Source organism: Catharus ustulatus, chromosome 9 (genome assembly GCF_009819885.2).
Source record: "Catharus ustulatus isolate bCatUst1 chromosome 9, bCatUst1.pri.v2, whole genome shotgun sequence".
In the NCBI taxonomy this organism is placed as follows: Eukaryota; Metazoa; Chordata; class Aves; order Passeriformes; family Turdidae; genus Catharus; species Catharus ustulatus.
In genome coordinates, this window is record NC_046229.1 from 23,817,208 (window position 1) to 23,832,586 (window position 15,379).

Below are 15,379 nucleotides of genomic sequence, written 5' to 3' on the forward strand. Positions count from 1 at the left end.
ACCTTAGTGAAGACACATAGCAGAACATAAAAAGTATTCCCATTACAGTTTCCATAACTGATGGCTTCTTTCAAGAAACTGTTTTCTTACCTATCTTAATACCTATAATAGCTCTGATTCTCTCATTATCTTTAATAGTAACTTACATGTATTTTGCAGATAACTGGCTTATCCAAGGTGCAGAAGTACACGTCTGCTTTGAAATGAATAGAAAGCAACACACTGTGCTTTGCATGTGTTTGCAAAACAAAAAACCTATACAGATGTAAGGAAAAGCTGGAATCTCTCTCCCCACCCAAACCCTAAGACCTATCTGGGCCAGACTTTGATATTTGCCCCTTGGCTGGGAATCCACATCTCCAACTTCACACTTAGCTGCAGCGAAGTAGCCTTGCAGGCAGGCCAACTTCAACGAACCACTAGTGGTATCATCATTAAAATCCTGCTGAAGGTCACCATGGAAACCGCCTGCTGAGGTTTCGCTGCTGCATTCGGCATCTCCTAATCAGCTACCATGTGAAATGCAAATTCAGACAGTCTGAAAATTAGTCAAGAAGAATAGAGGATGAGGATGCAGATATGTGAAATATTCATGTGCTTCATGGAAAAAGGAAGACAGCATGAATGACACAACAAAGAACGGCCCCTGACATTCTCGCTATCATTTTGCATTATTGTTCACACCCTACTGTATTCCTAGGCCTCCAGTTCTGAAGTTGGTTATATGAACTGCCATATTTAGAGTCTATAATAAATAATAATTAAAAATGGCCAAGGTAAAATGACTAATCAGAAAACCCACAAAGCGCTAGAGTGTATAAATTACACAATAGATCATTATTTCATCCTTTGTAACATCACCAAATTATCTTTTTTTAAGTCCAGTTTGTTTCATAAAAGGGGAAAAATTGTCACTATAAATAAAAAACAAAACACTGAGTAGTAATCTTTTATTAATAGTCCAATCACTGTCTGTGAATGCAAGAAAATTTAAGGTTCAGAATTACAACCACTACTCGATAAATGAAATTGTATAATGCTTTATGTTTATTAAAATTATTTCAGTGCTTGTGTTTATTTGTGTTTTCAAAGTAATCTTTAATTCATGAATTCAATTAGAATTGGTTACTAATACCTGTTCTTTGGTTTACAGCTTCTATCAGTTTGCCCCATTCTTTTCAAAGTGAGAAAATATTTCAAAACTGGCATCTCAGAACACTAACAAGCATTTATATTTTTTCATTCTGTTACACTAAAGAAAATATTTATTTTGTTTCATTTCTCTTCGTTTTAGAGCTCATAAAAGCAAGTACTCCCCCTTAAATGCACTAATGACAGAATTGTTAGCTCTCAGCTTAAAACAAACATAGCTGAGATTTGCAGGAGTATATTGTTCAAATTCAATTATATTATGTCTGCCTGTATTTCTCTGAAATTTATTGTTAGTCTTGTCAAGAACCACTCCTTGCAAAATAACTGCTGTTCAACTGCACTGAACGGCACATCCCAGTTTTATAATGCAGACAAATGGGACTAGAACAATTGGTTTTTACTACTGAGTTACATTATATCTGTTTTAATGCAGGCCCCCAGAGGAACAGGGCCAGTGCACTAATTTACTGTGCAACATAAACATGTATGGTTGTGCTTTTAGAAAAACACCCCATAGATGTAAGACTCTATCCCATCCTGGCATGTGGAACATATCACTGTGCATTCTGGGAAAGCATTTTGTCATACTTGCAAGGAAGCCCAATGAAATTCAGAATCTAACAGTGTGACGTTTCCATCATTAATACCCTCAAATATAAATCATGAGAGACTTGTTTTGACAGAAACATTTGAGTGAGTTCAACAAGCAAACACTTATAGGCATAATCTGCAAATAACATAAAATCACACAAGTTCATTTACTTCCCTGGAAGCGTGCCAGCTTACATAAACTGGGGATCCAGCCCATGAAAAGGAAAATTACTTACTTCCTCTGAATAGTGATCTGAAGGGAGAGGTGGGTAGTCACACTGTTCTATCTTCTTGCATAGAGAGTACAAGTTCATTTTATCACCATAAAAGGGACTCTGCAGTGCAGCCATCTGTTTAAAGAAAATGCACAGTTTTCTTTTGCGTTTTAAGTAAAGCTATTTTGTCATAAAATCTGTTAATAGTAACAAATCAAAAGTGATTCTTAATGACTCTCGATGCTCTGCTTAGAAGGAGCCTTGCAGTGATAATAACAGAAGTTCCAAAACTATTCCTGTAACCACTGTATGTACTATTCTGTCATACAGCCACAGTTGGCACAATCCTTACAGTGCAATATCTGAATTGCACACTGTTAGGGTTTTATTAATAGCCTATGAGGGGAAAATCAGTAGTTTATGATATTGCTGAGAGTGGAGGGTCCCTGAACCCTAAGGAGCACTGAAAAATCCAAGCCTGTACTTTTCCTTGGAAGACCTTTTGTAAGAAAACACATAACTTACAGGAAAACATTATCTAGCCCAAAGCAATGCATTGTGTAAATAACACTAAATAATGGTAGCAGATTTTGCAACTTTCCACAGCCATGACATTAGACTTCAATGTAACTGGGGGTTTTGAAAGCAAGAAAAAACTATCATCTATACTTCCAAAGTCTCAGACCCAAAAACTTCACAATTCCGGATGTTATTCAAAAATACTTTAAAAAAAATTCCCCAAACTTCTATCAGAAGCAAAGAACTAGCACCTAAGGCAATAATTTACAATTACAATACAAAACCAAAAAAATCTGTTGCAGAGCACTTATATACTTGATCAGCTTAAACCCAGCAGTAATAAACCTACCCTTTATTTCCAGACAATGTTACAACTTGACATTTGAGATGGAAACAAATGCTATGGCTAGCTGGATTAGAAATTTAAAAATTCATCTAAAATCTCTCCATTCTATTCAAAGCCTAAGAAATCTTTTAACCGCAGCACGAATGCTGCTCTGAGTGCAGAGCTGCCCCAAAGTCAGTCACCCTTTTCTACATGTGCTAATAAGTTTGATTTTGGAAGGACAATGTGTACATTCCCCAGACAGGCAGAGTGTGTGTGAAACACGCTAGTCCATGCTGTGCTACTCAGTGAGCTTCAGCAGGGACAGGACAAGCTGAAAATGGCTCTCATCTGTCTTGTGGTCTTCCAGATAGCAGTTTAACTCTTTCATGTCTAAGCATTAATATCACTGGGAGAAATGTAAGAAAAGAATTACCAAAATTCCCTTCCATTTATCTCATTAATTTGCTCTCAAATAGTTCAGTACTTTCATATTACCTTCAAGAAAGAATAAAAAATTTTAAAGCCCCCCAAAACAAGTATCATGCTGCAGTTCCATCCTACACTCCTCCCAATCTGTATTACTAAAATCATGTTAATTTTTCTATTTACATGACATTGTCTCTTACCTTAAAAAGAATGTTAAAAATGCAAGCTGAAGACCAAAAAAGAAGGAAAAAAAAAAAAGAAAAATCAACTGCAGGGTCTGTACGCACGCAGAAATTCTAAATAAATGCACAGATACTCATTTTCATACTCTAGGTGTTCATTAAAAAGTACTTTTGTTTGAATGCTGCCGGGTGTTAAAAAAATTCTGAATGTCCCCTAAGGAGTTAAAACAGGAATACTATATTTTCATGCATCTCCTGCTTTGACAGATGAAAAATGTCAACTGTCCTGTTTTTATTTTCAAGCTTTTGCACTATTCATCTGGTTCATTAGTGCATCTCGCTGCTGCCCCTGACAGCTGCTCGCCCTCTCCTCCCAGCAGCTGAATTTTTCAGGCTAATTTGATCCTCCACACTGAGACGATCGCTAGAATGATTGACTTGCTCCCTGACCTCCAGGGTCTGACTTTGCTGATTAGTATTCTGGGGGTGTCTGAGGGACGAAAGCCCACTGTCTGTCTTCAGGGCTGGTGGCAGCTCTCTCTCTCTCTTTTTTTTCCCTTTCTTTTTTTTTTTTTGAACTGTAAGCCACCAACCTACAACCCTGTAAGGATGCAATTGCTACGACGAACAATAAAAGGAAATGTGTAAGACCTACTTTTCCGTGTAAAGGTCCATGTAGCAAAAGCACAGCATCTTGATTTTAATTAGTAAAGTCTACTTTGTTGCATATCAATTAAAACTCCACTGGTAGTGTTTTTGAGGTTTCAGAAATACCTGGGGCTCTAAAAAATTCAGACTTTAAAACATACTTCTGCAAAATCTTATTGGCCACGCTGTTAGCATTGAATAACAGATTGTTATACACACAAGAAATAATAATTGTTAAAAACAAATTAGTTTAAACCTAAACTAAAAAGTAACTGAAGAGTTTAGAGGCAATTAAGCAGTTCCTGAGATGTGATAAACTTGCCACAGCTTTTCTCCAATTATGCTGGAGACAATCCAGAGTACATATGAACACACATGACATGAAATCAACATAATAAAACATGCTAAAATGCAGGCAATAGACAAATCACAAAGACACCCAGCACAAAAGTACACAGACTGAAAAAAAAAAACCAAAAAAACACCATTCATTAGTCCACACGAGTCTTGAAGAATCTTAAGTAACCACTTGGCAACAATTAAGAAAAAATATGAAGTGAAAAAAATGCTGAGCATGTATTTTAAATTTCCTGTACCTGAAATTTCACAATCACAGATAAATGCTCAACAGAAACAAAATTAAACAAGAAAACCCACCACAAACATCTGGTATGTTGCAGAATCAACTAAATGCACTTCTAAAAGAAATTAAAAGCTATAATTGAAGATAATGCCCAATACTGGAGCTATATATCAACAACAAGCGTCCTCATAATTATTTTATTCTTGCATTAAGGAAAACAAACACTACCCCATATCAGCTTAAACAGCACCCTGGTAAAACCTCTAAAATAAAGAAGAATGGTATTTCAAGATGCTGAGTTAATCAATGGAACTGTTATTTAGGTATTTTAGGATTATCTACCACATCAAAGAAAAGTGTAATATTCACATAGGTGTTTAATATACTCTACCAGCATTAAGACAGCAAGCTTTAAAAAAATCTTTAGAAAAGTATTACTGATTTATATCCAGCAATTTAACTTTCATATAGCATAAAACAAAAATTAACCCTAAACTGTGGGGATTTTATATACTAGTAATTCAAAGGTTTCATTTGTTTGTTTCCAGATTTAAAAAATCCTCAAGTAAACCAACGAGGGGCAACAAAATCAAAATACTGAAAAATGCTCATCCACCTTTATGCTATTTTAGGGCTTACACAAGTGTGTAAAGCAGAGCACTGAAATTCAAGGCAGCTGCCATGGTCACTATTGAGGAATCCCACTATAGGATTAGGTTTCAGTTCAGAATTCAAACTTCTAAATGCTTGCTTTCAGCTAGACTTCCTTCCTTGAATGATCCCCAAGATTTAAAGCAACAGCTCTACACACATCTGTAAACTGCAGACTTGCAATAAAGCTATTTGTCCTTTTAATATTCAAAGCCACGTATCAGTGATAGAAAGTAAACAAATATTACTGGAGATGATTCACCTAGCAGTAACATCTAACCTCAACAGGCTGCCAATGTCTTCTACAAAATCCTAAAATAAACAAGGAGGTGCTGATACTGCTGAGTATGTGTTAAAGGAGTTCTGTTGACCCACTGAGGCAGGTGGTTTGTAGGTAAACAAAAAGTGATTGGAGTGTATTAGTTTCTACCTGGAACACGAATGGGGAGACTCCACTGCCATTGCTGATGGAACCATTTTTTTCCCCAGCATTGTTCAACACAAGTGTTTACTCTTCTAATCAAGAAATAACATGCAAAGGATTTGGAAGACCAACTTGTTTTAGAAGCCTATTTGTTCTTCACACCTTCACTTGCCTCCATTTCCATGTGCCCTGTACATTTATTTTCTCAAAATATAGTATTATTTAAAATTATGTGTCACCTACCAGTCTCAACTGTACCCACAGAGAAACAAACAATTACAGTTTAACCACCACAGGAGAAGAGCAGAAAAATTACATGTGTATGCAGCAGAAGTTATTAAACTGAGAATACATCCAAGCTAGTAACAATACGTACAATAAACTTTTTTCATCATTTTACTTAGGTTTAAAGTATTTATAAAAGTAAGAAATTTGTATTAAATAACTATATTGCAGTTTTTGAAAGCATTAGTTAGATATTCAAATCAATCCTACTACTTGTCAATGCATTTATTAACAAAATCATATAACCAGCATAGGCCATGAAAAAACCTAGAACAATTTTACATGTGCTTGCTATTATTCATTTATTAATCCTTCAGTCATGCCCCATCTTCAAGAAATTCCTGTAAAAATCTTGGAAGCAAGTCCAGTTAAAGGCAAGTTCAAGTAAAACACAAATAAAAGCATTTCACATGCTGAAGTTATGTAAGGGGAGGGGGCAGGGGAAAGTTCAAGAGTGTTATTAAGTTCACTGTATATATCACTATTACCTCATACAGCAGACAGCCTAGAGACCAGATGTCAGACTTGAAGTTGTAACCATTTTCATGTATTCTCTCTGGAGACATATAATAAGGTGTACCAACTGCAAAAAAACCACAAGTATTTCTGAATGAAAATTTCTGTTGTTACGCAGTAGTAGAATTACAGTTTTCCTGGTACAAGAATATTTTTCATCTTTCTCATTTTGCTACACTTAAAACTTCAACTCCTACTTAGGACACTTCAGTTAGACAGAACTACATTAATTAGTTACCTATTTCACCCAGTGCAGCTTTTTTTCACTGCTCATACCTTATTACAAGAGCTATGAAGTTGTAGAGTACTTCTAAATTTTGCTCTTAAAGAACCTCCTAAGTAATTTGTTTCTCCTGAACAGAACCAAGGGAAGGTACTACACACACCCATCCCTGCTTCTTTCCCAAAACGTTATCACTGTGGCTAGAAACAACAGTTAGAAATTCTCTTCCATGGGCTGAATTTAGTTTTTTGTTTCACAACTTCTGTTCTTCCTTTGAGAATATATAAATCTGAAAAAGCTGGTTTTGAGACTAAAAAACACAGCTACTATGAACAGCTGAAATTAAAACTGAGCCTGAGATTCAGGACCTTCAGAGATGAGGGCAGGAAAAGCAGCAAGTCCAGCAGAAGCTGAGGTCCCTATGGGTGACTCAGCCATCAGCTGTAGGACTCAATTCCACAAGAGAATTGAGTTGTAGGACTAAATTCCATTTTTCAGCTCCAAACCTGTGCCTGTCCCAGCTTAATCCTGCCTCAGACCTGTGGGCTCTGGAAATGTCTGCTCTTGAAAAACAGCACTTATTAGGACTATCCCAGAGTAAATTTATATTGGATACTCTGGAACATCCCTCTCCTTAATTTTACTCAAACCCCACCCAAGTGTGTTACAAGTTACTTGGAAGACAGAAATACTGAGAGAAATTTTAGCTTTATAAAAAATGTCATTACAAAGAAGTAGTTGAGTGATGGTTTCATGCATGACAAAGCAACAAAAAAAAAGTTATGGAAAACAATGGTAGTGGCAATTTTAGTGCACTGTTTCTGAACTTTCTCGTTGTGTCCCTCCAAAATGATTGCCTAACAGCAAAAAAAAAAGGGACAGATATATATAGATTTTTATTTCCATTTTGTTTGAATGTTTTCTTAAGCACTGAATCCTGATGATGAAAACCAGCTGATTCTGTCAATTAAAGTTGATTTTATTTTGAAACCAAACATCTTGCAACACCATCAGCGATTAAAATCAGCAATTTCTTATTTTTGTTTTTTGTGGTATGAACCTCACATATTACTGTAACACAAGGATCTGGTTTCACTTCTGCTCTTCTGTTATCCTTCAATGGATCTGCCCCCCTAAACATTCTGGGGGGACTTTGAGCTCTGGGGAAGCAGAGAGTGCCACAGCCCATCCCTCAGCATAGCTCTGAACTGAGGCTGTGAATGCTAACAGCTTGAAGGAGAAAGGCTGGGGAAAGGCAACTCAAGAGAATACTATGGGAGAGACACTTACTCTCATAGGATGTTTGCATTCACCCACAGAGAATAGTCTTTTCCCTGTGAAACAACAGGCAAGCAGATGGGTAGACCACAATGCCAAAATAACTACCAAAATATCCAGGAGCAACTCTGTTTTCTAATCAACATCAGTATTTTAATGTGCACTTAATGACAGATACTTTAAGATCAGAACTGCAACTAAACATTTGGAATGACATGGGTTTCATATTTTTGTTATCTTGCTGTTTTATTTCCCTCTTGGATTTATTTTAACACCCCAAGGATTTGAGAGCTTGGACTCCTCCTCCAAAAAATTTCAGCTGGATTTGGTACTGATTAATTAAAGCACTGATTTAGTATATCCTGATACTTTGTTGGCAGAATTCATCTAACAACAGAAATAAGTTTAACAGTAATGTGGTTGTTCACTGGTTACAGCAGCAGTGCCTCTGCTGCTCTGAGGTATCACACAAGTGGCTGGCAGTGAGTAATGTGCCAGAAAGAGGCTTCACAGAATCCACAGGGGGCAGCTGAAAACACGGAGGTTTGAAGGTTCATAGTCTACCAAAAGCAAAGGTAATTTTAACCAGTAGCTCTGGGAAGCCTGCTGATACATTAGGGGTCTGATATGACCGTGAAAGATTGATGATAGTGAAAAGCAAGAACAAATGTTACTATTTTACAGCGTTTAGCCTAGTGTAACACCTTCACCGCAATACAAGCTGAAGCCCCCAATGACCAGCTAGTGAAAGGAATTGAAATTAGTTACCTTACGCATGGAATCACAAACAACCTGAAGATTCAGACATCATTACTACCTGTAAACTGTTTTTAACAGAACATGACACTAAAGATTCATTATTCTGACATTCAGGAACTACAGCAAGCATTGCAATAATCCTTTTAATACAGTTAGCACTCTCAGGACATAGCTGTGATGCTGGTAAGCAACTACCAGTGTGATTATATGTTATAGTTCCTTCCTGGATCTTTTTTTTTTTGCTAAGTGAAATACAGCATCCCAGTAGTAGGGATATGCAACTTTCTGAATTCCTTTACTTATCTGAAGACACAGAAGTGGGATAATACAAGAAAATGAGTTAAATCATTGAGGTGCCTACATTTTAAGAACAAAATCAGTAACTTCAGCATTCTGCTCAATGCATTTGCAGACTTGTGATAACCTGCAAGTCTGAACAGTAAACTTGAAAATGGTCTGGGTCAAATACAGTGTCTCCTCAGAATATGCTGCTGCTCTGCAGCTCCCTCCTTTTGAAGATGCTGTAGATCCAGAAAGTGTTGATTATGGAAGATTCTGTTACCGGTAGAGGGAATGGACATAATGAAAATGGTGGTTAACACAGAACAGGGAGCTGATTTGAAGGATCAGAGGCAAAGAACTTATTACAAAAAAGGGAGTTATGATATCAACAGTCCATCTTACTACCTGGATAAACATACAACTCACAATGCATCCAAGTCAAGTTAAACAAGTGCATCAAGGAGCGGAACAAAATGTATGAAGTTGCTCTAATATAGTTAGTGGTTCTAAAATAGTTACTAGCTCTAAAAGCTATCAAGCATTTTTAGGCTGGGAGAAAACTGCCTGGTAAATAAATGTTAAATCTACTTATACAAAATAATGCAGTGGTTCATTCAGGACAGGTTTAACAGACCAGTTTGAAAAACAGCCACATAATCATTACTGGTATTTCCTGCATTGGCATACATAAGCATCAGAATTCAGGAAGGGGGCTAAAGAGGTCAAATTTCAGTAACCAAAAGACATGGTTTATGTGACTCAGTGTTCATAAGATGATAGCAACTCTGGAATATAGAGATCAATACAACATGCTTAACAAGAGGAACGTGTATGCTGAGGACAGACAAACCACATGAAACAAGCATCTTGGAGGTCCTTTCCAACCCTACTGATTCTGTAATGCTCAGGGTTTTGTACTTGTTTAATATAGCTATAGGAGATGTCTAACTCAAGGGCTCATCTTCAAGGACAGGACTCAAAATACTGCACTTATCCAAAGCAACTCCGCAACCCAGCCCACAATGTGCAAACAGTCCTTCTACAGAAGTCTATCTACAAAGATCTTGAGTTATTTTATAACACAATTTCTTTTCAGCTTTCAAACTGCTGCAAGAGTTCTCATGTTCCTGTACATAAAACTCAAGAGCTATGTTAACACAGCTTCATTGACTGCAATGACTCAGCTGCAGATTTCCCAGCCAGCATTACTACACACTGAGTGTGAAGGTTCTGAGTGTGGTTGGGTATCTAAGTGGAGATTATTCTACTCACAAAACAGTGAACCACTACAATCACCACCTCAGCACACCCTCTACTGCACTAGAGACCCATATGTGAGAAGAGAGTATTAGCACACATTTTCACAAAGTATTTTATTCTCCACAACCTGTGTGAGTTTATAGTTAAGCCCCTCACATAATAGTCTGTGTTGGGGACAGCAGTATCACAGAAATGACAGAAGTTGTCAAAACGCAGAAGACCAGAATTCCATGCAGATGATTCTCTGCATTCGAGCACTTTAAGAAGATTGCAGATCTACTCCTTTGCCCTGCAAGAAGGGATCCCCATGCTGGTGGCAGCTCCTGCCTGGACAGCACAGTGTGCAGCCTTGCAGTACGGCCACGGCAGAAAAATCAAGTGATTCTTGTCGTAACTGAAATCTGTAACTGACTTATCTTTACATCCACTGAATGGCTAACAAAGAAAAAAATGCACATAGCCATGAGCTGGCCTAAGAACTGCCATTTCACCAATAAGGCCTGGCATTCAGCCATTAAAACAACAGCAGCAAGAAAACCCTAACAGTTCTAGGGAAGGGAGTAAGAACTCTTTGTTGAATCGTATTCTTTCTAACATAAGGTCTTCTGGAAACAAAAAATTTTGTCAACTTTGTATCAAATCAATACAAAATGCCTCCATTTCCTCTGCCCTTTTGTAAGAAAGGTTTTCCATTTCCAAAAAAATACAGGCATGACAATAGAAAATTCTTGAAAAAGCTGTATAGAAAGAGTTAAGAACATGAAAAAAACCTGTCCAGTGTAGTTTTTTTCATTTGTTTCAAATGACCATCAGTAAAAATTCTAATTAAATCAGTATTACTCATAATTAGCAGTTAGAAGCTGTAGCTAATTAAAATTTTAGTACATTTCTTTATCTCTGAAAGCCTGAATCTAGTTTGCTACTGAAATTTTTATAAAGCCTGTAAACAAGTATAAATTGCCACACACATGTTTGTAATTTACTAGGTTACATGCAACAAAGGTTTATGGAATCATAAAAAGATACAACTTGGAAAAAAATTCAAGAAAACCAGCATCAGAAACTGCAGAAGATATCAATTTAAGAAGTGGTCTCTGCTAGTGACATGACAAACCAGAAAGTCACTGTCTCCTCTGTAGCCCGAGTTAACAACTGACACAAACCTTTTTTCTAGGCTGAATTCTGACATTAGGTCATAATTAAGAGGGAAATGGGAAAAGAGGAGATGGGGAAAAAAAATAAGTAACTTCTCTTCCAAGACACAGCAACCAACAAAAGAAATAAAGCTGCCATCCTCCCCTCCTTCCCCCACTCTCTGGATGACTCTTGGATCTGTAAAAGATGAGTTTTAAAGGGCTCAGGGGTTTTACACTGTTTTTAACTCTGGCACAGTCTTCAGCTTTTTAAAATTTCCAGTTCAGCCCTCACAACTATTCCCCTGCCAGGAGCCAAAATAATCCAGGGTTGAGGCAGTCTGCTCCTCTTTAACTTGCTGACTTGTGCCTCAGAATGCAAGTCTACTCTCCCACCCTCACTGCTGACCTCGGCCTTATCCACGAGCTCCTACTCCTCAGATTAGGATTTACAGCTCCCTCTTCCTCCCTCCTTCCATCTGCCAGCAGGAGCAGAGCCCACCTACAAGAACCCAACCCAGCCTGTCCACAGTGCTGCCATGGCTCACAAGGGCAGCATGAACTTTGGGTGACACCCTGTGCCCTGTGACAGCAGCACCTCTCCAGTGTCACACCTGACTGACTCCAGCGTGGCACCTGAGCACATTTCCAGCCTGGGCTCTCCTCTCCTCCCCAGCCTCCTGCTGATGCAGGACTGCACTCTGTGGCTGGGGTTCTATGAACACCTCTGCAGTTACTCATGGGTTTGACTTCACCAGTCTGCACCAAACACTGTAAAACTGGAAGGCACAACAGAGTGACCAAAGGCTTTTTGGAGGACAGGAAAGTAAAGATGGTGTCAAAAATTTCCAGTCCAAAATATTTTATTTTTGGCCATTAACACACGTATCACTCACACCTCAAATGTGGTACAAATGTGACAGATGTGCAATCAATGAACAGACTTGAGTTCAGTAACCAAACACAGACAGTGTGGGAAAAGAATGTTTTTTTATCTAAAAAAATCCCAATTTAACAGTATTATGAACACTAATTCCTAGATTGCTCTCTAAAACTGATGTTACTGTAGTTACAAGGCTTTTCTCTTCCACAGAGATCCTCTTAGATTCTATCATTCATCCATTACCTACTTGAAAACTTAAAATATATGTCAAATGTTAAATTCTTCTTCTTTAAAGGCTTCTTAATCATCCTAATATTCACATGCTACTGAAAAGATGCAAATTGCATTAATTTTTTTTTGATAGAGACAATACACTGATAGTTTTGTGTGCTAGCAAATAAACTGAGCATTTCAGAAGACTTACAAAAACAAGGAGTAAAAAAGCTATCTGAAAATTGGTTTTGTCAATTCTGATCTCCCCTCAACTACCTAAGCTTATATTGAAAAATGTCACCTTAAAAAAAGGAAGGTCCTCCTAGAGCCCTTTGAAAACATGTAACCAAGAGGTCATTAATGGTACTCATGCAGGCACACAGAATTACAAGATTCTTTCCAACATTTAATAAAGTTCAAGTCAATTTTTTAAAAATTCATCCATATTATCACCTTAATTTTTCCTAGCACTTCTAGGTAACACTATTGTCTTGAAGACTTGTTCACAGGCAGAAATGTACACTAAATTATGCAAACAAAGGAAGGAAAATAGCCAAAGTATGCTGAAAGTAATGTCTCTGTGTTACAGCATTTCTGTATTTGTCCATGGTGCTGACCATTTTTTTTTACTAAGAACACCTTTAGGACTGTATTTTTATTATTACTTCAAAACAGCTTTAGCTGATCCTAACCCTTCTTTTCCTTCTCCTGACTGGGCACAGTATTTTCACCATGTAAAACAATGTACCTGTCCAACATCTGCACCTCAGAGAGAGCTCACCTAGAGAATGTGCAGCTGTGGTTTTGGAGCTGAAAAATCGACCGAGGCCAAGATCTCCCAGCTTTACTACTCCTGTAGCTGTAATGAACACATTTGCTGGCTTTATGTCTGAAAGAAAAAAGAAATTTAAAAGTTTTAAAGTCACAGTGAGGTTGCAAGAAAAGCTACCCTACTATTAACAATAGACCCAAAAAGGATTTTATTTACAGCTAATATTGGTAAAATTTGACAGTTCTATTCAGAAAGAATGGAACATAGAATTTCAAATCCACTATTTTACAACCATCACTCAAGCTAAGAAAACCAACAGCTATGGAAAGTATTGTTTTAAAAAACAAGCAAACAAAAAAACCCACACACCCAGAGTCCAGAAGCACATAAAGAAGACTTCACTACTGTTTTATATAAGCTACATAGGACTTACATTAGAACTAGACAACCTCTTTTGTTATATCTTAAGTAACAGCCTAAAAATGTTTCCAAGAACTCTAAAGCATTTTTCATCACTTTCACTGATCAAATCACCCACAGTGGCTTAACATTATTTATTTGAAATAGATGATTCTCTATAAGAGCAGGCATTTTAAAAAAGAAGCAAGTTTACTCAGGAGAATGGTTATTTGAACTCGTCAACGGAATTAGGCTGATCAAGTAGAAACAAAGAAAAATAATGATGCATACCCCAGACAGTTATTTTTCACAAGTAATATCCAGTTTAAGTTTTAATCCAATCCCTTAGAGACAAACAGCAGAGACTCTTATTCTCTGATTTCTAAAAAGATACCTACCTTGTTAGTCTTGGAAATAAACTGACTTGTTATTTGTTTGGCAAGGGAGTTCAGCTCTTACTCTGATAAGCAAGAGCAATCCACCCTGGCCCTAAACTTACAGAAATCAGTTCACTTTGATAAGAGGGGATTACAGTCTACATAAGATACAGGCACAGTAAAAGGAATGGTTAATAACCCTTCAAACACCAGCATTTTCAGGTTTCCAGTAAAAAAGTTACAAAACCTTACAAGCTTTAGAGGAAGACTGAAGCAATTATATTCTCCCGCAATCTGACCCAGTTTTCAGGAGTTTGGATAACCCTTTGTGTAATAACCCAACATTGAAACAGTTCAATTTTAAAATAGCTTTAAGTGTCACTGCTTTTGGCATGTAACCATGGAATCATTAGATTTGCCATAGGTTTGCCAGAAGCTTTGACTGTAGTATTTCAGTTTAAGGAACTTAAATCCTTTTGTTTTGAACTAAAATATACAGAAATTAACCAATTTAATTATAAAAATATTAAAGGAAGATACTTGTACCCTACAGAAAGAATTGGTATTTTACGTCCTTCTCTTGGTATCATTTTCACTTGCAAATGCACAAAGGAAAAAAAGGAGAAAGGGAAAGGCATTTGCAGGGGTATCTCAGCTCATCTGCTAAGGGTGCAAAATTCCCAACTGCATATGACAGAGCTCAGCAGACAGTGAGGAACTGTTTCTATCAGGCAGAGTTGCATTCTAGCAAGGGAGCCACCAACCTAAGAGAGGTAATGTCACCTGAACCCAAAAAGTGACAGCTCACACACAACTCACAATCCCATAACCACAGGGTTTTCAAAAGGAAAAAAACAATAGTAGATCCGAGAAGTTATATTATAATCTGTTTTCTTTGACTCAAGAGTTACAAGGTAAAATGAAGACCACATCCAGAGGAGACAGCAGCACCAAGATTTAAAACGGGCCAAGGAAATTTGGTACCTGACAGGGATAGCTGGCATCTACAAGGGCTGTTGGGACACAGAGATTGGAAATCATGGAAAGGAGCAGAGAATTGGAGGAAATGCTCACACCTGCACATAATCCAACAGAGAAGGGATTAGGAGAAGGGTTGGTACATCACAAGCAAGCAGGGCAGGAGCAGATACTCTTACTCTCTAAGACAACCAGTGCAAGAGGAGTAAAGAATGGAGTGACAGATCTGTGCAAGGCAGGCAGCAACACTTGGGCAAGACAACAAGCAAATACAGAAGAATAAATACAGGACAGAAGGTTAG

General features: G+C 37.5%; 1 protein-coding gene across 4 annotated transcripts in view; it reads right to left on the minus strand.

The window, feature by feature from the left end:
- The window catches only part of NEK7 (NIMA related kinase 7), a 64,252-nt gene that overhangs the window by 7,082 nt on the left and 41,791 nt on the right, over positions 1–15,379 (minus strand). For 3 of the 4 annotated variants that reach the window (XM_033067441.1, XM_033067443.1, XM_033067442.1), the window contains exons 7-9: positions 13,333–13,440; positions 6,493–6,587; positions 1,980–2,093 (exon numbers count right to left, since the gene is read on the minus strand). In XM_033067441.1, coding sequence (XP_032923332.1) covers positions 1,980–2,093; positions 6,493–6,587; positions 13,333–13,440 — 317 coding nt within the window. Of the gene's footprint in view, positions 1–1,979; positions 2,094–3,431; positions 3,458–6,492; positions 6,588–13,332; positions 13,441–15,379 lie in introns of those variants that run through there. The other variant, XM_042779566.1, reaches the window with a different exon arrangement.